Source organism: Apaloderma vittatum, unplaced genomic scaffold (assembly GCF_000703405.1).
Source record: "Apaloderma vittatum isolate BGI_N311 unplaced genomic scaffold, ASM70340v1 scaffold11592, whole genome shotgun sequence".
Lineage (NCBI taxonomy): Eukaryota > Metazoa > Chordata > Aves > Trogoniformes > Trogonidae > Apaloderma > Apaloderma vittatum.
Genome location: NW_009703121.1, coordinates 33504 through 58176, shown reverse-complemented (window position 1 = coordinate 58176; position 24673 = coordinate 33504). Strand labels below are relative to the sequence as shown.

At 43.6% G+C, this 24673-nt stretch overlaps 1 protein-coding gene across 1 annotated transcript in view; it reads left to right on the top strand.

Annotated features, from left to right (window-relative positions):
• Positions 1-304: 304 nt before the first annotated feature.
• Positions 305-24673, top strand: part of MYH10 (myosin, heavy chain 10, non-muscle) — a gene marked incomplete at its 5' end in the record, with an annotated part of 53462 nt that continues 29093 nt past the window's right edge. Inside the window, 10 exon segments of the mRNA XM_009864512.1 lie at positions 305-468; positions 6990-7019; positions 10975-11067; positions 15157-15220; positions 17237-17335; positions 18240-18383; positions 18696-18791; positions 22637-22755; positions 23204-23356; positions 23733-23906. Coding sequence (XP_009862814.1) covers positions 305-468; positions 6990-7019; positions 10975-11067; positions 15157-15220; positions 17237-17335; positions 18240-18383; positions 18696-18791; positions 22637-22755; positions 23204-23356; positions 23733-23906 — 1136 coding nt within the window.

The window sequence follows — 24673 nt, the reverse complement described above, 5'->3', positions numbered from 1 at the left end:
TATATATATATTTGTATACGTACTCTAAAAAAGTCTCTCTGGCCTTGTGACCAAGCAGAGGACAAGATTGTTTCTTGCTACTTAAAGTAACAGGAATTCAGGTGTATAGTCAAAAGCTTTTCATCAAACTAATGTTACGTGTTGTGTCAACATCTTAATGCTCAGGAGATCTTTTAGGATGAAGAAAGTATTTCAAACAAATACCTTGTAGCCCTGTGCAGCATCGCTGCCCTTGGCGTTGGGTGGTTTGTGAAGGTCTGTGCGTGGTGAAAGCCGTGAACGCAATGAAGTGAGGTTGTTACAGACAAAGGATTCATAAGTTCTTGGAAGTGAATTCTGAGGAAACTGTCTGAAATGTTTTGCAGAGGTGAATCTGGTGCCGGGAAGACTGAAAACACTAAGAAGGTTATTCAGTACCTTGCTCATGTTGCTTCCTCCCATAAAGGAAGAAAGGACCATAACATTCCTGTAAGTTGGGATATTTTCTCCTTTGTTCATTCCTTTCTTTGACAATTGCCATTAAAAATTGCATTAAAAACCCCAAAACTTTGTTAAAAGATAAGCTGTAATATACTCTACATCACTTTGTTTCAACTATTATTTTCTCTTTAGTAGTGCCTGAAATGAGCAATTATATCAGAATTTCCAGTTAACATTAGCTGTTTGACTTCTGGTGTGAAATTAAAGGCTTTATTCAAGCATTGTAGCTAGAAACAGTATCAAAGCTCTCTGCAGTAAAGTCCAATTATCCAGTAATTTAATTAACTTGGGCAGTTCTCAGCATATTTAGTTCCCACTAGATGCAGTCTTCAGTACTGTGTGAGCAAGTTTTCTGTTCTTTCAGAAAGTGACTTGTAGATGGGAAGAAGCATCAAACTTGAACTGCTATAGACTTGCTATATCTAGAAGTCAGCAGCTAATAAAAAGCTCAGATTTTATTATGTTGCAATAAAATTTGGAGAATCTTGAAGTTTTTTGATAAGTTGTCCCTGACTCAGGCTTATGTAGAACTCCCTTGACGTTTACTGCCTGACTTCAAAATTAGCACTGAACGTTTAGCAATTATTTGCTTTAAAAAAAAATAAAAAAAGACTGGCTGGAATATCTGTTTCTATGAATGAGCACATGGATCGCTTTCCAGTAGAGTATTAGTTCAACTTTGCTTCAAGCAAGTGGCTTGCTATAATATATCTGTATATATCTATAATATATCCATATAGATATATCTGTATATACCTACAATATGTCTGTATATACCTATAATTTCTAATGCACGACACTTAATGTTGAAACATTCATGGATGTGTCAAGACTCAAACTCCTGGAAGAACAGGATATGACTTTTAACCAATATGTGAATTTAAAAACAGGCAAGGATTTGAAGTGGGAGAGGAGGCGAAATTGCTCTGGGGGTAGTTTGGGAGAAATCTAGTGAAGCGTTTGTGGAAACTCAAATCTCTGCTCTAATCAGGAGCAAATAGCGTGACCCTGGGCACTGATACTTACGCAAGCTGTTGCTGGTTTATCTCGCAGAAAAAATCCAAATGAGTCTGTCTCAGTGGTTTTTTTTGTGCAGTCTGAGCGTGTGTGGCGGTTACAGCCGTAGAAGGAAATTTCTTGCGACTGGAGTGTCAGCGCTGTTAGGTGTGTGTTGGGAGGATTCGTGGCCCTGGGAAATGCTGGTTTGGAACCTCATCCCTCAGAACTGGTTTTCTGTGTAGGCTTTGGTTTATGAATATTCTCGGCTTTACTGCTGTGCAGCCTTAAACAAAGCCTGCTTTTTTCTTTTTTTTTTTTTCCATTTTCTACAGTAGGAAAATTGCCTACAGCTTTTTGGGGGAGAAGGGAATTATGAAGAGAAGGAATTGTGCAGGGTTTGTTACCAAGTACTTCTAAATATACTATTGATGACTTTAAATACCTCTAAGTTGAAAGAGACTTCTGGAAGCCTCTTGTCCAGCCTACTTTGTGAGAGTGCCTTCCTTCCAGGTTCAGTTACGTTGCCCAAGACCTATAAAGCCAAGTTTTGAGGGATGGAGATTACGGAGCCTCTCTGTGAACCTTTTCTATTGCCGAACTACTTGAAGCCCCATTTTCGGTTGTTTAAAGAGCGCTCCAGGTCTGTTGAGCCTTTCTTGTGCTGTTTCCGCCAGCACTTTGTGCCAGTACCTCTGCCGGGAGCAGCACCCCTTCTTGAGTTGTGTTGTCGTAATGGTTCCTGTAGCCACTCACAGGGTTCGGAGACCGGAGCAGGCTCAAACTAGTGCTCTTAAAGTGCTTCTGGCCTTAAATGAAAGAGGTTTCCTCCGTTGTTCGTCGTGTGGCTGTGTAACTGGTGTGGAGTGAAGGCGCGGAAGAGAAAGGGGTGAAGGGAAAGATGAGTTGCCCTTTTTAATACAGTGCCAGCTAATTCCGTACAAATGGCTGGTTGAACAGCAATGTGATTCTCTACTTAGTGGTGAGATCTAGTGGGCTGGTGGTATTCAGCTGAAAAGAGTTTTGAAGATGGTTGTTGTAATCAGCTGCTTCATGAATACCCATGACTGTTGCAATGAAGACTGGAAAAGATTTTTATTCTTTGTAAAACACAGTTTAGGCACAGTGGAAAGAGTAGGGTAGCATCCTGAAAAAAGGTCTGATACTTTAATTGTGCACTTCATTCAAGGCGTTGTGAAATCACAGAGTGGTGAAGGATCGTGCAGTTCCAACCCCCCTGCCCGGGACAGGGACACCTCCCACCAGAGCAGGGTGCTCCAAGCTCCGTCCAGCCTGGCCTTGGACACTTCCAGGGATGAGGCATCCACAGCTTCTCTGGGCAACCTGGGCCAGTGTCTCACCACCCTCAAGATGAAATATTTCTTCCTACTATCTAATCTAAATCTATCCTCTTTCAGTTTGAAACCCTTACCCTTGTCCTACCACTACACTCTCTGATAGATTCCCTCCCCTCCTTACAGTACCGTAGTAAGCACTGGATTAAGCACATGTTTATGAAAAATGCAGGTTGTTTGTAACCAAAACAATTCTGAAAATAGCAATGAGCCTCCCTTACTCTGTAACAATTCCTTTTTATTTAAATATTGCAGACGGGGAATGTCTGACCTACACACCTAATGCTCCAAAGCTAGGAAGTGTCAAACTTGGGGTTACAGATGCAGCCCTAATTTGCTCCTGTTTACATAGTCATTAAGAAACTGTCGAGGGCTGGTGGTGATCCCTAGGGACCCATCTGCACAACCTTTGCATTATCCCGTGCACAGAGGAGATGCTGAGCAGGCTTGTTAAACAGGCTCCTAGTCGTGGTTTTATTTTTATCCATCCTGTTACAAATAATTGACATACACGTTACTTTTCTGAATACCGCGTGACTTTTTTCTTTTCTCTTTTTTTAATATGAAGGAATTTGCACGCTGATGAATGAATAATTATTTTCCCAACGCTCTTCTGAAGTGTAGAGTTGCCTTTGTGTTGCCTGGCAGAGTGCTGCAGAAGCGTTACAGACACGGGCAGCCCCTGGTCTGACACCTCAGGCCTCAGCCAGGGCAGCGCTGATGTTCTGTCGGGCCACAGATCTCAGAATCCCAGCATCCCAGCATGTTGGGGGTCGGAAGGGACCTCTAGAGACCATCCAGTGCCACCCCCTGCCAGAGCAGGGTCACCCAGGGCAGCCCCACAGGAACGCGTCCAGGCGGGTTGGAAAGTCTCCAGAGCAGGAGACTCCACACCCTCTCTGGGCAGCCTGGGCCAGGGCTCCGGCACCCGCCCAGGGGAAGAAACTTTCCCTAATGCTTTTGTGGAACCTTCTGTGCTCCAGGTTGTATCCGTTGCCCCTTGTCCTGCCATTGGACATCCCTGAGAAATCACTGAGATGCTCCCCAGGGATGCTCCTCGAGGACGTTCCCCAGCTGTGCTCGTGGTGAAATGTTTGGCTTTTGCGAGGACCATCGTGTAGGAGCTCTACCCATCCCTTGGCGTTCAGCTGCTTGTCTGGGAGCCTTTTCTTTCCCCACAGCCCTTTTTCCCAGTCGCTAGCGACCGTGTGCCCACTGACGAGTCCCGCACGGCCCTCAGGCCCCGCGGTCCCGCAGGAACACACAGTAACCATGGCGGGTGGAATCACAGCGCTCAACAACTTTAATGCTAGCGTTTCTGAATTTCGGAGCGCTTGAATGAGCAGCCCCACGTCTCATTTCCTGCATAATCCCCAGGAATGTTGGAAGTATTGCCTTGGGCGCTGCGCTAGAAATGTGGGGAGGCGGCGGTGAAAATCTAGGAGAGAAGCTTTAGTAATTGTGGGACTTGGCAGAGCTGGGTGAGACTAGAGTCGTCCCTTAAATGGGGAGTAGAGGCTGGGCTTTCTGGAGCCAAGTGATGGAAGGGAGGGTGATGAGTTATAAACACAAGCTCTTCTAAAAACTGAAGGTGGGATGAAGGTGAGCCTGCATCCGCATGGGCAGTGGGCTTGGTTGAGAGTCAGAAGAGGCCCAGGTGCAGTGCTGGTGTGCAGCAAGGGAGAGGGTGTGGAAGATACCAGCTGGGAAGAACTGTGAGCTTTAATGTCACTTCCAACAAATATAAGCTCTAAAGAATTTGTTGGGTTGGGCTGGTAGTGTTAAGAACTTTGCCAGTGAATCTGAAAGCTTTGCCTGCACCGAACAGTTGGGTTTATTCAGTTGTTAACCATGCCCTGTGTGGACCGGCTTTATAAAGACAAATCTTGTCCTTTGGCTCCGGCATCTTGGACCAAAGCTGACCCACCTGGCCATCATAGAGTCATTCACAGAGTCATTACGGTTGGAAAAGACCTTCGAGGTTGAGTCCAACTGTTATCTGACTCTACCAGATGTTTAGAATAAAGGGAGAGGAAGAGAAGAAGGACAGGTGGTTGAGTGCAGGGAATCACCTGATGTGTCTAGAGTGGATTTTGGACAAATTAGGGTAGGAGAGTAGAGAGGAGAAAGGAGACTTTGAAACTGCTTAGCTTCGTGGCTCATCGCTCCTCTGTGTGCTAAGTGAGGTAGGAGTGAGAGAAAAGGTTGAAACAGATCTCATGGGCGTGTTTGTTAGTGAGTTGCTTTAATAGGGTTAAGAAGCGAGTCTTAATTCTGACTCTTGGGTTCTACTTTACTTTACAAACTTTGTGGCTTTGGATTGGGAGGGAATTCCGTGCAAAATACAGAAATAATTTTTTTTTTTTGGGAAAAAAACCCCCCGAAATAATTGCACAGATGGCTTTCCAAAGGAAGGAAAAGTGCTGATTGTCACCTACTGCCTGGGGACTGTTGGGAACTCACACGTTCTACAGGCTGCGTGAGGTTGGGAGGTGCTCTTAGCTGTGCTTAGAGACTGCACACAGACCTGGACCCTGTTGGTGGTCAAATACATGAAATCGGGACATATTTTCCATCATGGTGGTATGTGAAGTAGTTAAGTTTTCTAAATAACCTCATCTATCCACCACTGCTGTCCCCAGTTTTAGTACTAGGTACCTATGGTTCAGGTGAACGGAATTAGATTTTAGTCCATTTCCTCTCTCCCCAAAGCCTTCCTACCCCAAACCCCTTCTATTTTCACTAAAATCCAGTCTTCATAGTGCTGCCATTTTAAGCTTCAGAAATAATTGCTGGTACTTTCAGGTTAACGATTGCTTTCAGTGACTGCATTTGCCTTTGTAGCTGAAATACAAAATTGTTTAATTTGTTCTATTAATTTCAAAAGAAACAGAATTGGTTTAGAAATACAGGATCTTGGGTAGACTCATTTGGGCTGAAGCTCCCCTTAAGTGAGCATTTCCCAAATGGGCTTTAACTGCCCTGATTTTAAACATGACGACATTCAATATGTGTCTGATTACGCTCAGTTCTCATTCTAGCGAGGATAGAAATGGAGACCCTGAGAAAGCAGATTTTCTCCAAAGATAAGCAACCAAAATGCCTCCCGGGTTCCTCAGTGTCCCCATATCCTCCTCCAGTGGCTACAAGAGGAGCAGTGACTTCGTACTGAACCATCGAACCTTTTTCTTTAGATGCCCGAGTTGTTCTCAGAGCGTAGGAGGGATGCAGTTCGGCAAAATTCATGTCCCTTAGCTGAAGAAGTCAAACCCTTGCCAGCTGTTTTATGGACCTCTGCCCAAATCTGTTACTCTGCACTAAACTAGTGCCAGTTGTTTTAAATAATAGATGTTAACGGAATAAGTGTGCGTCTGGCTTGACATGAAAATTCATTGGGGGCGTGTGTTTCACCACAACATTTTCCCCCTGAGCTCTCTGATGTAAAGCTCAAGATTATTAAAGTTGTAGACTGAGCTGAGGAAATAATAATGGAGTCAAAACATTCTGCATCTCTGCTAAAAGTGTGCAAATTTGAGTTTTGAGGGGTTTTTAGATTATCACTTTCCTCTTGCCTTGACCGTTATTCCTGGCAAAAGGTCTCCCGGTTTCGTAAGATTTTGCTGCTTCTCATGTGGATGGTCATTCTTGAAAGAGCAACAAAGCTTGATTGCAGGTTGGCATTTCTTAAATACTTGAAGAACAGTGCAAAAACAATCCCCCAGACTCCTAAAGAATTGCTTTCCTCTTGGTTTGTTTATAACCTTTTTTGATTTTTTTTTTTTTTGGAGGATAATGAGCATCTTATCTGTACAAACCCACCTTGCACTAAGGCTGTAGAGAAAGTCACTTGGTGCTGTGGGTTTATTTTTGTTCTTGGTGTTTGGCAAGACCCTGGGAAGCAACTCATTGAACTGCTGTCCTTTTTTCTCGCTGCTCAAGGCCCACTTGTCATCGTGTGTTTCGTTTGGAATTAGTCCTTTGCTTAAACACAGGTTTTTGGTGTTTTGTGCATGTGAGTAACTTTTCTAAAATGAGCCTGAACGGTTTCTGTGAAGTGAATATGCAGTTAAACGAAACCTGCTGATGTTATTAATTTGGGATGTAACCTGCAGCTGGAGCGCTTGCTAACATCTGCATTTGTTTGTTTGCAATGAACAGCCCGAATCACCTAAACCCGTGAAACATCAGGCAAGTGTTTTTCTTTCTGCTTTTAAAATGATGCCGGCGAATTGATATATATTCTTCTATGTTCTGCCAGTTTGTGTTCATAACGTGGAAAGCCTTGGTAGAGGTACACAGCTAAGAGTAAACTTGGTAAATATTCAACTGGCTTTGAGAGGGCGGACTAGTGAACAGCTTTACAAGTTGCTCAGCATCATAAAGCGCTTTTCACCGCTTTAAAGTGGTTGTTACTCTGTCCTGAAGCAAGAGATTCACTCTCTCACCGACTTCTCCAGCACGCCATGTGTTACTGTGCTGCTGAGAGAGTGGGGAACACTTCTTAAATATTAAATAGAGCACTAAATAAAAGAGAAGGATCAATGGAAGCTACAAAATTATTTTGATTAACGTACTGTTTTGTCTGAATATATTCATAGCTTCTCACATAATCTGAGCTCAAGACTTTGATCTCAAGTGTAAAAAGCTTGACATAACCCATCATCTCCCAAAACCAAGTGTTTCCCCTGACTTCCTAGAAGTGGGGTGAGCGATGCCATAGCTGTCTGGAGCTGCTGCCTGAGCTTCAGCTGCTCTTATCCTCAGGTTGGCTGGAGCTGCTGAGCAGATAGCGCTGGCCCTTCCCTGCGCCCTCTCCTCCCCGGGGGCGGCTGTAGTCGGTCTGTCCCACCACCTCGTAGGAAACTCGGAGCTGCAGCACTCCCAGCGCTGCGCAGCCCGCACCCCGAGGAGCGTAAAGAGGAGGAGGGTTAGCTGCGAGTTGAGGGTGAGGCTGTGGAAAGAGATAAACGATTGCTGCCGTGCAAGATAAACGCTCCCCTCGCTAACCCGGGGTGGTAAGTGATGCCTTTGTCCTGGGCATCAGCTTTTAAATAAAGAAAAAGCTTTGTCTCGGCTCCCCGTGACACCAAGGCTGGGTAACTGAAGAAGCCACCATGAGTTAGTTTAGCTGAGTGTACCTTTCCCTTGGCGTTCCCCTGAAAGCTGATGGTAGCACAAGGTAAGCTGTGGTGGAAAGGAAAATAATAAAAGAAACTGCAAGTTGATTCTGGTATATTGGAAGCCAAAGAGCAATTGCATGGACAGCTGTGATGCCTCTGCGAGCGTGTGGTAACGTGGTCAACCTCTGTAACCCAATCATGCGTCTGCACCCACGGTCTCATTTTCAGAAGTTACAGACATTCTTAGTATTTAACTTAATCCTCCCTCCTTGCAAACCTCAGTCAATTCTAAGGGTCTTTTATTAAAATATTTCTCCGTTCCCAAAATAGACGGAGCAGTGTTTAGTTTAACCCTCCTTTTGCTTAGAGTTAGCCTGTCCAGTTTGAAATCAACTGTCTGTTGGCAAACATTTTAAATGTGTTGGTGGAAAGGTGTTAATCCAGAAGTGTTGATATTGCCTAAACCATGATCATTAACATTTCTGTTTCAATGTCATTTTGAACTACAGAGTGGATCCCTGTTGTATGTGAGTAGCGTGTAGCTTGCCCTGCCTCCCCCAGGCTTCACAGCGAACCAAGCCACTGGGACGCTGGTTTTTCTGAAACTGAGACAAATAACCTCTCCTTACCTCAATGTTGCCCTGCATGAAACATTGCATGACTTCACTTTTTTTTTTCCCCACAGTCCTGCCATACTGCTTTTTCCAAGTTTTAGATGCCTTTGCAGGAGATGCACGCCATGGGGCAAATGTCTGCTCTTGCCAAAACACCGAACGCTTCCAAAAAAAGAGAATTGGTTTTACCTTGGCTGTAGAGCAATCCACCTCAAAATGAAAACTAGTAAATCTGAAGCTGTTTATTGTAGCATGAGAGGCTCGCTGTGCCTTAATGTGACTCTGAGTCTACGTGTGAATGCAGACCATGGAGGCTGGCTAGGCTGAGAGTGCAGGAGGACCCAGCTGAATGTTGCCTTTGAATCACAGAATCATGGAATGGCCGAGGCTGGAAGGGACCTTAGAGATCACGTAATCCAACGCCCGGCCACGGGCAGGGATGCCCTTAACCAGCCCAGGTTGCTCACGGCCTCATCCAACCTGGCCTTGAACACCTCAACGGAGGGGGCAGCCACAGCTTCTCTGGACAGTTCATTCCAGAGTCTTGCCACCCTCCTACTGAAGAATCCTTGGAGGCAAATGTAGAAATGAGCTACTGAGAGCTCTTCTTGCGTTCAGGTGGGGGATTGCAGTACACTCTCTTGACAATGCGTTGCAGAAGTCTCTCTGTGCAGCACCGAATGACGTTGTGGCACACACTGTAACAGCCCAGGCTGGCAGCAAGAGGCTTTTGGGTGACAGAGATGCTCTGAGGAGGAGCCGAACTTTTGAAGCCAAGCGTGCTTTCTTTTCCAGAGGAGCTAGAACTGGCACCACTCGCTGCACTTAGTGTACCTGAGGTGGTTTCTGGCAGCGCGGTGAGCAAGCTTTGCGTTTTCAGCCTTGGCATTTGGGTGAGCTGCCGATGGGACTGGGAGAGGGGAACTGGGAGGAATGGTGTGAGCAAAGGCTTTCCCACCCTCCCGTGCAGTCATGCTCCAACCCCTAACATTCCGTGATTCTGTGAATCACAGCTGGGCACACCCTGGTTATAACAGGATCTAGTTTTTCTCCCGTTGTGGATTTTGCTGTTGATTTAAAAGTGCTCCTGAGGTCCGTAACGTTGGCAGAGCTGACCTACGGTGCACAAGCACTGTGGCCTGAGCAGTGCTCCTGGGGCTCTGGGCTGAGGCTCACACACTTATTTCTTCTTTGGTTACTTCAGGATTAAGAGAATACGTAGTTCCGAAGGGAATACGTTTGAAAGTAAACAAGTTTTGAGCGGATAGCTTGATGTCACATTAAAGAACGAGCAGCTATTAGTTTCCAGGAAGACATATATTTCAATATTAAAAAAAAAAAGTCTCTTTTAGATGTTAACTAGTGAATTTTAAAAATTCCTGTGTAAGAATTGACCTCATGTGGAAGCTTTAAGAGACTCTACGCTTCCAATTTGTTACTACTCGGTCTGAGGCCTTTATTTATCTATGCTGTAAATAATTGGAAAAAGCAGGTTTGTGAACACAAATGCTGTTTTTTGAGACTACATTCCAGAGAGCTTTGTTGTGGGGTTTTTTTTCTTTTTTTTTCTTTTGTTAAACCATCCTTCAGAGCAGGAAGGCAACGTGATATTTCCCTGTGTACATCCGTGCCTCCTGGGCTCATGGAAGCAGCACAGACTTTTTTTTTTTTTTTTTTTTTTGTCACCACATCTCCTCACAGACAGCTCTTGTGCAACTTCCTTTAGATAAGTATTTGGATTTCTACATCCATTGGCTTGAACTTAAACGTTTTAAAAAATACGTTAAACATACTGAGCAATATTGGCTCAACTGAGCCATTTGAAGATGATCTTTGTATTTGGTGTTGCTCAGTTCCCAGTGTGCTGTCCTGGCACGCTTCTCAGGTCAGAGATGTCGCAATGGTAGGAAGACCAGGGCTGAGTGATTATTTCACTGATTTGAAAGTTGGAAAATAGGTATTCCAGTGTTTCTATGTTGTCAAATTGCCAAATGGAAGGTTGAAGAATAACCTTCAACTAAAATCTTTAAACAGTTTAGTTTCTCGTCGTAATCACTCCAAGTCTGTGCCTGATTTCATTAGCCCTAAGTGTGATTTTTCTTTTCCATATTCTGTGGTTTTCATCATCCATCAGATCCTATTCAGTCACTGCTCTGTGTGTGTATGTGTATGTGTTTTAAATAAAAAACAGAAAACAAAACCCAACAATAAAACGAAACACATTCTTCACTGGATGGAGGAGACTGTCGACGCATTTAGAAGCGAGGGGAAAAAATAACCCCTCTGAAGGTGGTATTTCTGCCACAACCTGAGTAAAATGACTGTCAGGAAGAAGTAGAAAGCAGGAACCCTCAATGGCCTCTGCACTGTGCTTATGTCCCTTTATTTTTCTGTTTGTGTGGTTTTTAGGGGGAGCTGGAACGTCAGCTTCTTCAGGCGAATCCCATTCTGGAATCCTTCGGGAATGCGAAGACGGTGAAAAATGACAACTCCTCCCGCTTTGTGAGTTACTCCTTTTCTCTTTAGAGTCTGTAAATCTGGACTACTGTTTACAGAGAAATTCCCTTTTCAGGAATTTATCTAATTAAAACCAGAAGCTTGCTTTGTTCTCTTTCCACCACCAATTCAGGTTCTCTTAGAGTGTTTCCTGCGTTCTTCTGGGGTTGACTGAAGATGCATCCTCACTGGCTCTTGGCGAAACTTGCTTCAGTTTTGTCAAGTTTCTAACTTCAGCCATCCTCGAACTGACGGTTGTGTTCGTGGTGTAACAAATAGAAGTATGCTGCAGCCCTGAACTGTGCCTTAGGTGCACAAATTGCTGCGGAAGCAGCTCCGTGAAGGCACCTGGCATCAGTGTGGAATTAGGCTGAATATGTCACCTTCTTGTCAATAGATCTGACTTAATTGATTGATTGGTTTAGAGAGAGCATCCTCAATTTTTAACAAAAGCACAGAACTGACATGTTTCCCTGCCCATCTGTCTGACTTTACTGGAGGAAAATCAAAGAACACAGCCTGGCTTAATCAAGGTGCTGGGCACTCTTGTGGCTGCTCTGTGTTTTTGTTGGGTCGGTGCCCTGTGCTCAGGAACTGCTTCGGTGGCAGATAACTACTTCTGAAGTGTTCCATTGTTTTAAAAATAGTGGTGGAGCTCAGGGTGAATAGCTATTTACCACTTCTTAAAGCTTCCTTTCCTTTGAAGGGGGGGAAAAAAAAAGCTATCTCCGATTTCAGGGGAAAGATGTTTTTCATATAACTTTAAAACTGTGTAGGAGGTATTAAATCTTTTTTTTTTCTTGTGACAACAAAACTAAAATTTACAGAACAAATGAACGATTTCTTGGCTGCCTTGGCGTTTCAGCAGCTGCTTGGATTTACAATGTATGAACTCAGCTCCAGCGATAAGGACTCTGGAAAACTGACTGACTAAATCCCTCAGCCTTTTCACTGGAGAAGGGAGAGCAGAGCACTGCAGAAATTCAACTTTGATAATTTTATAGCCATATTATTTACCATGTTAGTTGATGCTTCATGTGTTGGGTATAGGATTTAAAGTATCAACAGGTTTCACGGTGCAATAATTTGGCCTTGTTCCATGTCTTGAATCCGTCAAAGATTGTCGTAATTTAACGAGGGTACTTTTTTTTTCTAAAAGATGTTAGCATCTGGTTTGTGTTATAATGAAGTCTGCATTGCCATCAGGAACGTAATCACTCAGATGGCTCCAGCTCTATTTTTATAAAGGAGCAAGTATAATGCTCTCCAGATGGTGTCATCCTATGCAGAAAAAATAATCTTTGGTAACGACCATTTGAAAACCTGACTTAAAAAAAAAGTAAAATATATATATATATGTCCTCCCACAAAGTGACAAGTGCTGTTCTTCAGCCCATCCAGGCTTGACAGACTTCAGCATGCAGCACGAAGATGCCAGCCTGTTCCCTGCCTTCTGCTAATACCAGATAGGACTGAAATAAGGCTGGTATCAAATAACTTTTTTTTTTTTTTTTTCTTCTAGCAGAAGCAGGTCTCAATTTCAGGAAATCAAGTTTGCAGTGGATAGGAGAGTAGGCTTGCTGGGTTCGCATTGCTGAGTTAAATGCTTCCTTCTGGTGTGGCTTTTCCAAGTCCATGTACTTAGTGTTATAATGATAGTATAAACAGAATTCACTAGTCAGATGACCACCATTGCGGCCTCTAACTGATAAAAACGTGGTCAGTGCTAGCTGAAAGGATGTATTAATATTTGGCTTTTAAGAAGATGAACTAGATACAGACTTCAATGATGACTGAACTTTGAAGGAGGGAGTGTGTGGGTCCCTCTTCTGATGTGTCAGCTTGTTTCATGACTGTGTTTCCTCTCAATTATTTTTGTTCATGGAACTACTAACTTGACATCAGAAGTTAGATAACTCTTAAGGATGAATCAAAGTAAAGTGGTTGTGAATTACATCAGAAGAAGCCGCCAACTAGACCCTACGTAATGCTTTGTGTTTGTTTTCACGTGTAACACGGCAAATTGAAGCCGTGTCATTCTAAGAAGGCTCTGTGCTACGTGCTCTGGGTACGAAGTTGCCAGCTGCCCTTCTCAACATCCTAGTATCTAGTCCATTGGCTGAATTTCAGTAAAATGTCTGTTCATCCTTTGTGCCCGTTATGAATATAGCTTTCTGGCATTGTTACTGAGCATAAAGTGTAAGTACTCTGCCAAGTCCAAATGCTGGTCCCTGGCAGGGCATGCTCGAAAACAAGCCGTGTTTCTTGGCATGGTCAGATCAGTGCCACTGGCTTTCCAACCAAACTGCAGATCAAGCGGTAGGGAGTAACTGCTGAAGCTAATTTCAAGTATTTCATCTGTTTTCTTGATCCTTGGAGAAATCCCTTTGAGCTGAAGATGTACAACCGGTCATGGAGTAGTTGCTTTGCTCTGGGACTAAGTCAAGATTTAGGGCTGGTAGGTAGGTTGTACTTTTCTCTGTGCGGTCAGGGGAGAAGGTAGGTCGCTCTCATGCAGACAAATCTCTTTGGCCCAAATGGGAAGCCAAGAAGGGTGGGTGAGGAGTTGGAATAGCTCGAGTGATTGCAGTGATTTGTTCAGGTGTGATTCTGCAGCGTGGCCACGTACCCCCAGTACGCACTCACTGGGTCGGGCTGGAATACGTGTGTTCCCCGAGCTTGCAGAGTAGAATATTCAATCTGAAAATGAATAGTACAGTCCCTGAGCTGAATGGATCTGCCAAACAGGAATTCCCTTTAATAGCACTGATCTGTCAGATTTGGGGCGAGTGAAGATTTGGGTGCCGATTGTACGAGTGCTCTGGGACAGCCTCGGCAAAAGGTGTTGGTGAGTGGCTCTGTGCAGATGCTGTCAAAAGAAGCGTTTAGCCAGTTGATAAACTGCTGTGATGCTCCCTGATCTCCCAAACCTGTTCCCGCGCGGATCGAGGACTGCAGAGCCTGGATGCAATGAAAATGGAGAGCCCAGCGCAGGCACTGGCTATTCCCGCTGGTTCCGTCACTGGTTACAACCACAGGAATACCTAAGAGTTTCAGGATACAAACCTGAAATAGGTCATGGGGAGCTACGAGGGGGATCAAGGGACTGAACATCTCTTTTGGGAAGAGAGACTGAGAGACCTGGGCCTGTTCAGCCTTGAAAGGAGACGGCTGAGAGGGGATTTATTAACGTAGAGAAATATCTGAGGGGTGGGGGTCAAGGGGAAGGGGACAATCTCTTCTCAGTGGTGCCCAGCAACAGAACAAGCAATAATGGGTTTAAGTTAGAACATTCCACCTCAACACGAGGAGGAACTTCTTGGCTGTGCGGGTGCCGGAGCCCTGGCCCAGGCTGCCCAGAGAGGGTGTGGAGTCTCCTGCTCTGGAGACTTTCCAACCCGGACTGCATGATCTCTAGAGGTCCATTCCAACCCCCTACGTTCTATGATTTTATGATTCTGTGGTGCTGTTAAAAGCTGTCCAGCTCCAAGACAGAGCCTGTTGCCCTGCTGGGAATATTCACAGCCAGCTGACAAACCAAACTGGGGTAGAATATATCCACTCACAACCACTTTTATTCCAAGAGCTGCTCTGCCTGTGACAAGCGTGCTCTCTGTTTGGTTCTTTGTGGAGAAAGGAGATGTATGTGGAAGAAACAGGCGTGTTGTCTCTCCCTCTTAGTCCTTTCTTTACCATCTGCGGCACAGACAGCAGCCATCCGGGTTTTGGAAATGGGCGTACGTGTGAGCTGGGCTGGGCAGCACGCCGAGAGTCAGGATGGCTGCAGATAAAGCACCTTTAGGCACCACTGAGTTTTCTCTAGAAGCGTGTGCAATTAAAATAGCAGCATTGCTCTTGACCTTAGATGGCTGTTTCATCAGTGCTTCACTGATGAAAAGTTTAAGTCTGGATTGCAAACATAACTAGAATATTAGTTCTTTAATTTTTAGAAAGTTTTTGTGTGTGGCGTAGTGCTGGCCAATGGGGTGGTGTGTGAAGTGCTTGCTATATATGAATGCAAGCAGGGTAATGGTTTTATTGTTGTCAATAAAAAACCCCCCCGAGTAATTACACAAAGTCTCTTTTTCTTTGCAGGGCAAGTTCATTAGGATTAACTTCGATGTTACTGGTTATATCGTTGGGGCCAACATTGAGACATGTATCCTCCTTCAGGCCACATCATTCTAAAATGCCATTTTCCTGATTGTTTGGCTTTTAACCCTCAAATTTGTTGGAATGCAGTGAAAGGTTACCAGGTTTCTACATTCCTGTGACAACACCCATGTCTTCCTTTGTTTCGATATAGCTACTCAAATATCACAAAGTCAGCCTGCTTTCTCGAGCTTAGAAATCGAATACTCCGAAATCTAGCTCTCTGAAATGTGCTGGAGTTTCCAGCCGGCCTTCAAACTGGATTTTATTAAACAGAGAAACCGTTTTAAAGTGTGCTTGCTCTATGAACAGTTCCAGGAAAAAAACAAACAAACAAACAAAAAAGAAAGCAAAAAAAAAATCCACAAAAAACCCCCCAAACCAACCTCAAACTCCTTCCTAATCGGAAGCTGAGCTGCTGTTCTGTGCCCAAAGCTTGGCTTTGCTCTCGTCGGCAGAATCGGGAGGGGATGCTCATGACAGCGCTGGAGCGGGAAGTGCTGGGACCCTTCTGCTCTCTTAGATCTTCTAAATACCAGCGTAGGTTCAGCAACACGAGACCTACCAGCAATTAATACTGAAGTCTTAAGTCACTTTTAGCTTTAAGGCTTGTTTTTACTTATGATTGCAAAAGAACAAGTGAAAATACTCGCACTGAAATCCCTTTTTGGAATTATTTTTCTTAAAAAATGTGCGTGCAATATTTTGATTTTTTAGTTTGTTTAGCCTGTTTTCTGAGGGAATAGCAATAAGGGTGGTCATAAAATGATGAAATCTGAAGTCTTAGTTAACAGGATCGCGTGAATATTAATTGTAAGTTAAGGTTTCATTCTGTTGCTGTGAGGTAAACTGGTTAAGTGCATTGAATGCTTGGAATTGTCACAAAATAAAATTTCCCAATAGGGCTGGGAAAGGTCTATGTTTATTCAGAGTGTACTTTAATGATAAATCTTTTTTCATTTGGCACAGCACCAGAATTAAGTCAGTTTTTGCTTTCTGTGAAAGTTCAGATGAATTGTTTTGCATAGAGCTATGTGAAAACTGGACAACTTGGGGAATTTTTTCTTCAATCATGAGCACCCTTCCTTGCTCATAACCTGTGCCATCTCAAATCCCTGTCCCATGCCTATTTTACAATATGGAATATCAAGAAATAAAACCTTAGGTGATGTTATATGAGGTAAACTGGTTAAGTGCATTGAATGCTTGGAATTGTCACAAAATAAAATTTCCCAATAGGGCTGGGAAAGGTCTATGTTTATTCAGAGTGTACTTTAATGATAAATCTTTTTTCATTTGGCACAGCACCAGAATTAAGTCAGTTTTTGCTTTTTGTGAAAGTTCAGATGAATTGTTTTGCATAGGGCTATGTGAAAACAGGACGACTTGGGGAATTTTTTCTTCAATCACAAGCACTCTTCCTTGCTCGTAACCTGTGCCATCTCAAATCCCTGCCCCATGCCTATTTTACAATATGGATTATCAAGAAATAAAACCTTAGGTAATGTTATATCTTATGGCAGCTTATTAGATGCTCTCTGCTGCCCAAATTGAATTTGGGAGCTGTTTAGAGGTGGTGCAGGTTGTCCCTAAAAATGCAGCGCCTGAACGAAATGACAAAAGCACTTGAGATATAAAAAGAACTTTAGAGTTCAGCAGCTGATGGGCTTTTGGTATTAGATGTTGAGTGACCTTAACAGAAGAGATTGAAAAAGAAGGGCCAGCCTCAACTCTCCCTTAGCTTTCAGCTGAGCTGTTACAGACTGTTGTTAACTGTGTGTCACAGGGAAATGCAATTCAGCGTCTGAGAAATGCGTTTGCTGAAATTAAATGTGGGCTTCTACCAGTCAAAATGTGAAATCTCTTTTGAAAGCTACTGAAAGTTCACGTTAGACCTAGTTCTGTCGCTACTCCTGAAGTTCTTCTTGGTCTTAAGCTAATTGCACAGCCCACTTTGAAAGTTTTGTTTGTGGGATATTTTTACCCCCAAAATCGTGTAAGATCCTTGACCGGTTACTGTCAGACTTGTTGGAAAAGTCTCGCGCTGTTCGCCAGGCTAAAGACGAGCGGACGTTTCATATCTTCTATCAGCTACTCGCTGGAGCAGGAGAGCACCTGAAGTGTAAGTAGAGAATCTCGTTTGGTGGAGCCGGAGCCTCCGTGGGCTGTGCCCGTTGTTTTGGCGTTAACACGCTCCCGTTTGAGCTGTTCTCTGGTCTTGAAGCAGCAAATCTTAAAAGAAGAATGAGAAGCCAGGTAGCTTCATTTTGAAATAAATCCTGCAGTTTGTCACGTAAGCCGTCGAGCGACTGTTGCATTTCAAGCCAACAGCTCCTACGTGACAAAGTCCAGTTTGACCAGTCTCTGGCTGGGAGTCACTGGAGGGAACCTGCAGCTCCCAGGTGATAAAAACAAACCGAGTCTGGACCATGCCCTCCAACTGGGTGGAAAAGCAACCATTCCACCAAAGCACGATGAAACCTCATGGCCTTCGTTAGCTGTTGCAGTACTGCCTTGGTTGGCTTCTACTCCTTTTTTTTTTTTTTTCCCCTCCCCCTTGGTAACTGAGTATTTCTGTTAGATTGTGGTAAGTGAAACTACAGGAAAGTACAGGGAATTGATCCACTTTCTCCTCCTGTAGTAAACTGGTGCTTAGCATCCTTGATATTGTGATCATCAGCCTGTTTCTGCCTGGGTCTGTTCCCCTTCAATAGGGATATTTAGGATATTCCAAACAGACATTTGAGATGATGCCCGATCTGAGTCGGGGAACATTCTGTTTACGGGCTTAATGCGTTAAAGAGCTAACGTAAGCTGCTGCAGATAGAGGTTCTGGCAATCTGGCTTCAGCTTTTAAGGTATACTGATTTTTAGTTTCAGAAGCTGATATAATGACTTGTAACCATATTTTAGGAACTGATTTTGTAAAGTGTAGTTTGCGCATTTAGTGAGAACAGAGCACAAGTGGGTGTGAAGAGCATTCCTCTCGCTTATTTTTTTGTCTCTTCCCTTTCCCCCTGATACAGCTGACTTGCTGCTTGAAGGATTTAACAATTACAGATTTTTATCCAATGGCTACATCCCCATTCCTGGGCAACAAGACAAGGATAACTTTCAGGAGACGATGGAAGCCATGCATATCATGGGATTTTCGCATGATGAGATCTTGTGTAAGTTACTGAGCCTTTTAGATTTTTAAAGTGTCCTTTTTTTTTTTTCCTTTTTCTTGCTCACATGGTTCCTTATTTATTGTCACCAGATTTAATGTTGCTTTAGTGTCTTGACAGACTGCACCAAGAGTTTGCTTAACATGAGCTAGACTTGAATTCGAGCTATTTGCCCCAAAAGTATGATACAAAGTTTTATTACTCTCAACTTATCCTTTTGAATTTGGAAGGAAAGTGACACAAGTAACAGGAAAAAATGGTGATGAGCCAACCTCTCTTCGATTAAACTGTTGCATATGTCTTTTGTTAACCCAGCAATGCTGAAAGTTGTGTCTTCAGTGCTACAATTTGGAAATATTTCCTTTAAGAAAGAGAGAAATACTGATCAAGCTTCCATGCCGGAGAATACTGGTGAGTTGATCACATTTGTATGGTTTCCTTTAACTTGAGCTGTAAGTTTGTGATTTTTTTTTTTTCCTCTTTCTACTGTTTGTTCAGCGCATATCTGGAAAAATACAGAGCGGTCTTCTGAGCTTCCTTGATAGCATTCTGTGCCAAGAAGAGGCCATGACTGGGTCGTAGTAGCCAATGGGCAATTATTATTATCCTCTTCCATTCTTGTAACGCAGACAAATTTAAGTATCCGTCAAGAGAATTTATGCTGTTTGCATTGCTCCTAAACGTCGGACAAGTGTTTCAGTTGCAGTCTTGTTTATTGTTATCTACAAAGACTTAAGCACTTGGAAAAAGCGTGTGCTTAAATCAGTTTGTTTTCTTTGGTTCTTGACGGTGGTTTTCTTGCCAATGATAAGAGCCCTGGGGCCAAGCACAACTTCCACAGTTAAATGGCTGAACATAAGAAATGCTGCATTTAGAAAAAGTCAGTTTCTGAAGCAGCAGGATCACGTAACTAAGATTTAACTGATCAGTTAGTACCCGCAATGCGATGGGCGTGGAGGAGTCTAGTCCTTCACAAAAAAAGAGAGCTGCTGACACAGACCTTGGGCTTTTCATTTGGTCCTTCAGCACCAGCCTTTTAAACGCTTTCATGGAAAGTCAGTTTTGAGAAGTGACTTCTCTGATTCGGAGCAGTTGGAACCGCCCCGCACAGGACCTGCTGCACAGCCATGACTCAGATTCTTGCCTGGGTCTCATTTTTAAGTTGCCCTAAATCGCTGTGCAGGGAGGTTGCTTGTGGCGTCCAAAACTGTTGTCGTTTTTCAGGACGGTGACCTGTTCCCCCAAATGCTCCAGCAACCAGGGATGGATTAAAGTTCTGTAGTCACTGCCTTAGGGTTTGGCTGGCAGTTAGTGCTTTGAGTTTTGCAGTCAGGTAAAGAAGCTGTGTGAGGGATTTGGTTTTTGAGCTTTTTGTACCAGCTTAGGCAACCCAGCTGAGTCCTTGTCCATTTAGAAGTTGTGATGTAGAGGGATGCAAATACTTCGTACTTCCTGACCATCCTGGCTTTTGTTGGGTTACCACCGGTTTTCAGGCGTAGCGTTCTGAATTTTAATGCTGGATGTAAGTATATTGATATTATCTGGTGTTTATAATACTGGATACAAAATTAGGAAGTACAAAGCAAAGGCTCTGAAAAGCTCAGATTGTAGCATGTTTCTACTGTAGGTAGAAGTCACTTTATTTGATCACGTGGCCTTTGTATCTTTCTGAAAGACACTGTGCAAAACTGAGCTCTCCCTTGTCATCGGTATTGTCATGTCTCATGGGAAGGGCTGTCCCCAGCACCCTCTGGAGAAATAGGTGTGTCTTGGTAGCAAATCCTCTCACATGGAGGCTTGTGTCAGGCTCGTGTCACAGAATCACAGAATTATTGAGGCTGGCAAAGCCCTCTGAGATCATCAAGCCCAGCCCATGCCCCAACCCCACCCCATGGGCCAGACCAGGGCACCCAGTGCCACATCCAGCCTCTGCTTAAACCCCCCAGGGACGGGGACTCCCCCCTGCCCTGGGCAGAGCATCCCAGTGCCTGAGCACCCTCCCCGTGAGGAAGGGCTTCCCGAAATCCAACCCCAACCTCCCCTGACGCAGTTTCAGGCCGGGCCCTCTCGTCCTGGGAGAAGAGCCCGACCCCCCTGAGTGCACCCGCCCTGCAGGGAGCTGCAGAGAGGGAAACGGTCCCTGGCTTGTGGAGGTGTGAACCTGGGCCATGTGGATTTCAAAGAAAATGGAGAACGAGTTCTACCCTACAGATAATAAATATAGATTAAAAAAAAAAATCACTTTGAAATAGATTTATCAGAGATTACAAGAATGCCATATAGCCTTCATAGCTGAAGAGGAGGGAGAAGCTGTATTTAGAGAATATTTCGTGCTTGCTGGATTTGAAAGAAGCCTTTTGGCTGAAAGCGCAGAGATTCATAGGCAACCTCATAAGGTTTGTGCTTTAGCTGTGATATGAGCCACTCAGTATCTTTAGCTTTCTAATAATGTCTTATATTAAAAACGCAATAGTAATAAACCAGAAGTTGACACAGTCAGGGCTTTTTACAATCAAGCCTTTTAAGGGAACTTCCTCAGTTACAAATTAATGAGATCATAGAATCATAGAATGACCTGGGCTGGAAGGGACCTTAGAGATCATTTTAATCCAGCCTCCCTGTCGCCAGGGACGCCACCTCTCGACTAGATCAGATGAATTGCACTTCTTTAAAGTGTAAGATTAATCAGTCCTACACTTAGAAGTGATCGAGCTTTGACTTGAAAATACTTTCGTTTCCTTCTGTCAAGCCCGGCTGCAGCCTCATTCAGTGTCTGAATTGGATGTGATTTTTAGTATTACCTCGACTATGGCTTATTATTACTAATATTGCCTAAGCTATGGCCTAGTACAGACTGGAAAGGTAGGCACAATAAATTCTCTTACAGTTCATGGAAGAGGAGCTGGGTGTAGTGTTTGGAGTATTGCCTGGGAGGGCAAAAACTACTTATCCCTTAAAAACCATAATACCCTTTATAGGGTACCCGTTATAACCTGCTACTGAGGTGATGCTCATGGCGTCAAGTTCTTGTTGTTTGGTTTGGTTTTTTGTTGTTTGGGTTTTTTTTTTAAAGATCCTGACAGCATTTGCTACGTGACACCTAAGGTCAGAAGTCTTTTTGCTGATGTGCGGATGTATATTTTTATACCCAAAGCCCTGAAATGCTCCTGTATGTAGCTAAAGCAAAGGGAGGGCTCAACGTGTGATGCTACCCTGATTTCACTGATCAGTTTATGTTTTGACACATGAACCCTTCCAATGAATGTATGGCCAGATAGAAAATCTCAACATTAAGAGCAAGTAGTAGTGTTTTAGTTATCGGCCAAAAAAAAAAAATAATGCAGGAGCTCCTATATATCAATTTTCAAATCTGATTTCCAATGCTGAGTTGTGAAAGTAGCTTTTTCTTTTTTTTTTTTTTTTCCCAAACAACTGTGAGATTACAAAGGTAAGGGGTTAAAATACTTCGTGGATAAGTGTAGAGGACTTCCTGCTAAAGGGCAACATTTACCCGGACCTAAAAATACCTTTAGCGTCACTTTCATTTTTAGAACTATGGAATCATAAAGACGTAACCTACTGGGAAATTTGTTTAGAAAAAGAAACTGAAGCAGCAAGAATATGCCACGATGATGGTGCGGGTAACGTGTTATTTCAAATAATGAACATAACACCAGGAGGGTTGACACTGTCTGAGGGAATTGAGCTGTCGCTTACGTTGTTGCTCTGTATAAAGTATTGCAAACCCATGTTTTAAATCGTTTGAATGCTGCATTTTGAGGTGGTCTGCAACAGCAGCGTTGCACTGCCAGACCTGCCTGAACCCAGGCACAGTTTTCAAGCAGCCTTTAGTGTGACGGGGTTGGTGTGCGACGCCCTCACGCCATGCTCCTTTTTTTTCTGGAGCTGACAAAAAGAATGTTCCCTTTTAAAATAGCAAAATGAATGCCTGTATGTGGGCTATGGGCTGTTGCACTGACCTCCCTGCAATTCCACAAAATCAAAAATTACTAAAATTTCCCCTAAGGAAAGGCAGAAGCGTCCTTCTGCAGAGACTTCCACCAGCCCTTGAGCTGGACGCCCCTGCAGACGCGGGCCGGGCGCTGTGGCACGTCTGGCCAGGGGACAGAAGTGCGTCCCCCGAGTTGCTATTTTGACCTGCAGCTCAATTTTAGAAGCTGGCACGTGCCGGCCTTTGCCAGGAGCTTGTTTGGCGGTGGTTGAAATGCTTCTCCCCTTTTGGCTCTGGTCCCCAGTGGCGCAGAAGCTCTGCCATCTGCTGGGAATGAACGTCATGGAGTTCACCCGGGCCATCCTCACGCCCCGCATCAAGGTCGGCAGAGATTACGTCCAGAAAGCCCAGACCAAAGAACAAGTAAGTTTTGGTGCTTTTCAAAAAGGTGGAGTGAAACTGTGCCTCATCCTGATGAGCTCTTAATAAGGAAAATTGGGGTTGAGCGTGTGCTGCCACTGACGTGCAAGTGCGCTGTCTTTATTAAATGTTCTTATATGGTAAAAATCAATGGTAGACTAGAAGATATCTTTCCTTTTTCTGGACCTTCTGCCGGTTTCATCCTTTCATGTCATTGTTGTGTGTATCAGACATGCAGAAAGCTTTGGGGTTCTGTTATGGAACAATAGCAAAACAATTTTTTCGTAATGTTAATCAAGCAGCGTAGTGTTTCTACTGCTTGTTTTGATTCCTTACTGGTATTAACTCCCTTAAACTTCTTCTGTAAGACAGTTGTTTGTGATAACATCTGTGTCTCTGTTCTTTTGATGACTTCTCCAGGGTAAATAAATTCTCTTGTTTGGATTTTCAGGCAGACTTTGCAGTGGAAGCTTTGGCAAAGGCCACCTACGAACGCCTTTTCCGCTGGCTTGTTCACCGCATTAATAAAGCTTTGGACAGGACCAAACGACAAGGAGCATCTTTTATTGGAATTCTGGATATTGCTGGATTTGAAATCTTTGAGGTATTTCAAAACACCGTGAATGAGATTTTTCTTTTCCCTATTAACTGGGCCTTCAGGACTAATTGTAGAGCCGTGCGTGTTCCAAGGCTGCGGGAGGATTTTGTTCTGTAGAGTGCAAATGCTTTGGCAACCCTAAAGTACAGTGCCCCAAGTCATGCTTCAGTCTAAATCATTCTTTTTATATGTGACCTTTTTTCCTACTATGTGTTAATTTAATTATATGAAATGGGGAACATGTGAAATTTGAATAATGCATATTCCAATTTTCTTTATATATGAACGTTGCAGAGCTGAGGGGGAATTTCCTTGTAAGGTCAAACTTTTCTGATCAATCTTGTCGCTGAATTATTCTTGCTCACTGATGTTATTCTTGTAGTTGAACTCCTTTGAGCAACTCTGCATTAACTACACCAATGAGAAGCTTCAGCAGTTATTTAACCACACGATGTTTATCCTGGAGCAAGAGGAGTACCAGCGAGAGGGCATTGAGTGGAATTTCATTGACTTTGGACTGGATCTGCAGCCTTGCATTGACTTAATCGAAAGACCCGTAAGTTTATGCATTAGTAATGCTCTGAGGAGAGGAGGTTTGACTTCTGAGCTTGTCTTTTGCTGCCTGAAAATTGTGGGACTGCATAGACATTCCTTGCAGAGCTGTCACAAAAAGTGACTTAACTTGAATGACGACGTCCAGCATCTAAAATACCATGTATTAGTAAAAGGATTTATCCTTAAGGGATTTTGCCCTGTTGGCAGGGCAGAGCACTGAGCTCAAGATATGAAGCTACTATTTTTATACTTTTTTCCCTAGTACTAATGCAGTCTTTAATCCTCTCGCTTTCATATCAAACCGTGTCATTGTGTTACGGGAGCTTTAAAGTGGTGGCTGAGTTTAAAAGCTTTTCAAGGCTTAGGATAAACTATTTTTTTTAATTTGAGATCAATAGCAAAATTCCTAAAACTTTCTATAGGGTAGGGTTTTCCCCTTGCAAATAAGAAAACGGTATCTTAAAGGCAGTTTTAGTCACTGTGCTGCTTCTTACCATATTCTTCTGGTTGCTCAATACACGGAAGCTGAAGAAAGCTTCGAAGAGCAGGAGGACCAGCTGGGGAGAAAGTTACCATTCATCCCACCTCAGAACTGTGCTGTCAGAATTATTTCATGACCTTTGAAATTAAATCTCTGGAGTATCGCAGTTACTACTCTCGACACTTGTGTGTGTGTGTTCTAGAATACCCATAAGCTGCCAGGGATGCTGTGCATCCTGAAGAGCAGCAAAGCCTGTGAGCTCTGTTCTTGTTTCTTCTTTGGAGTAG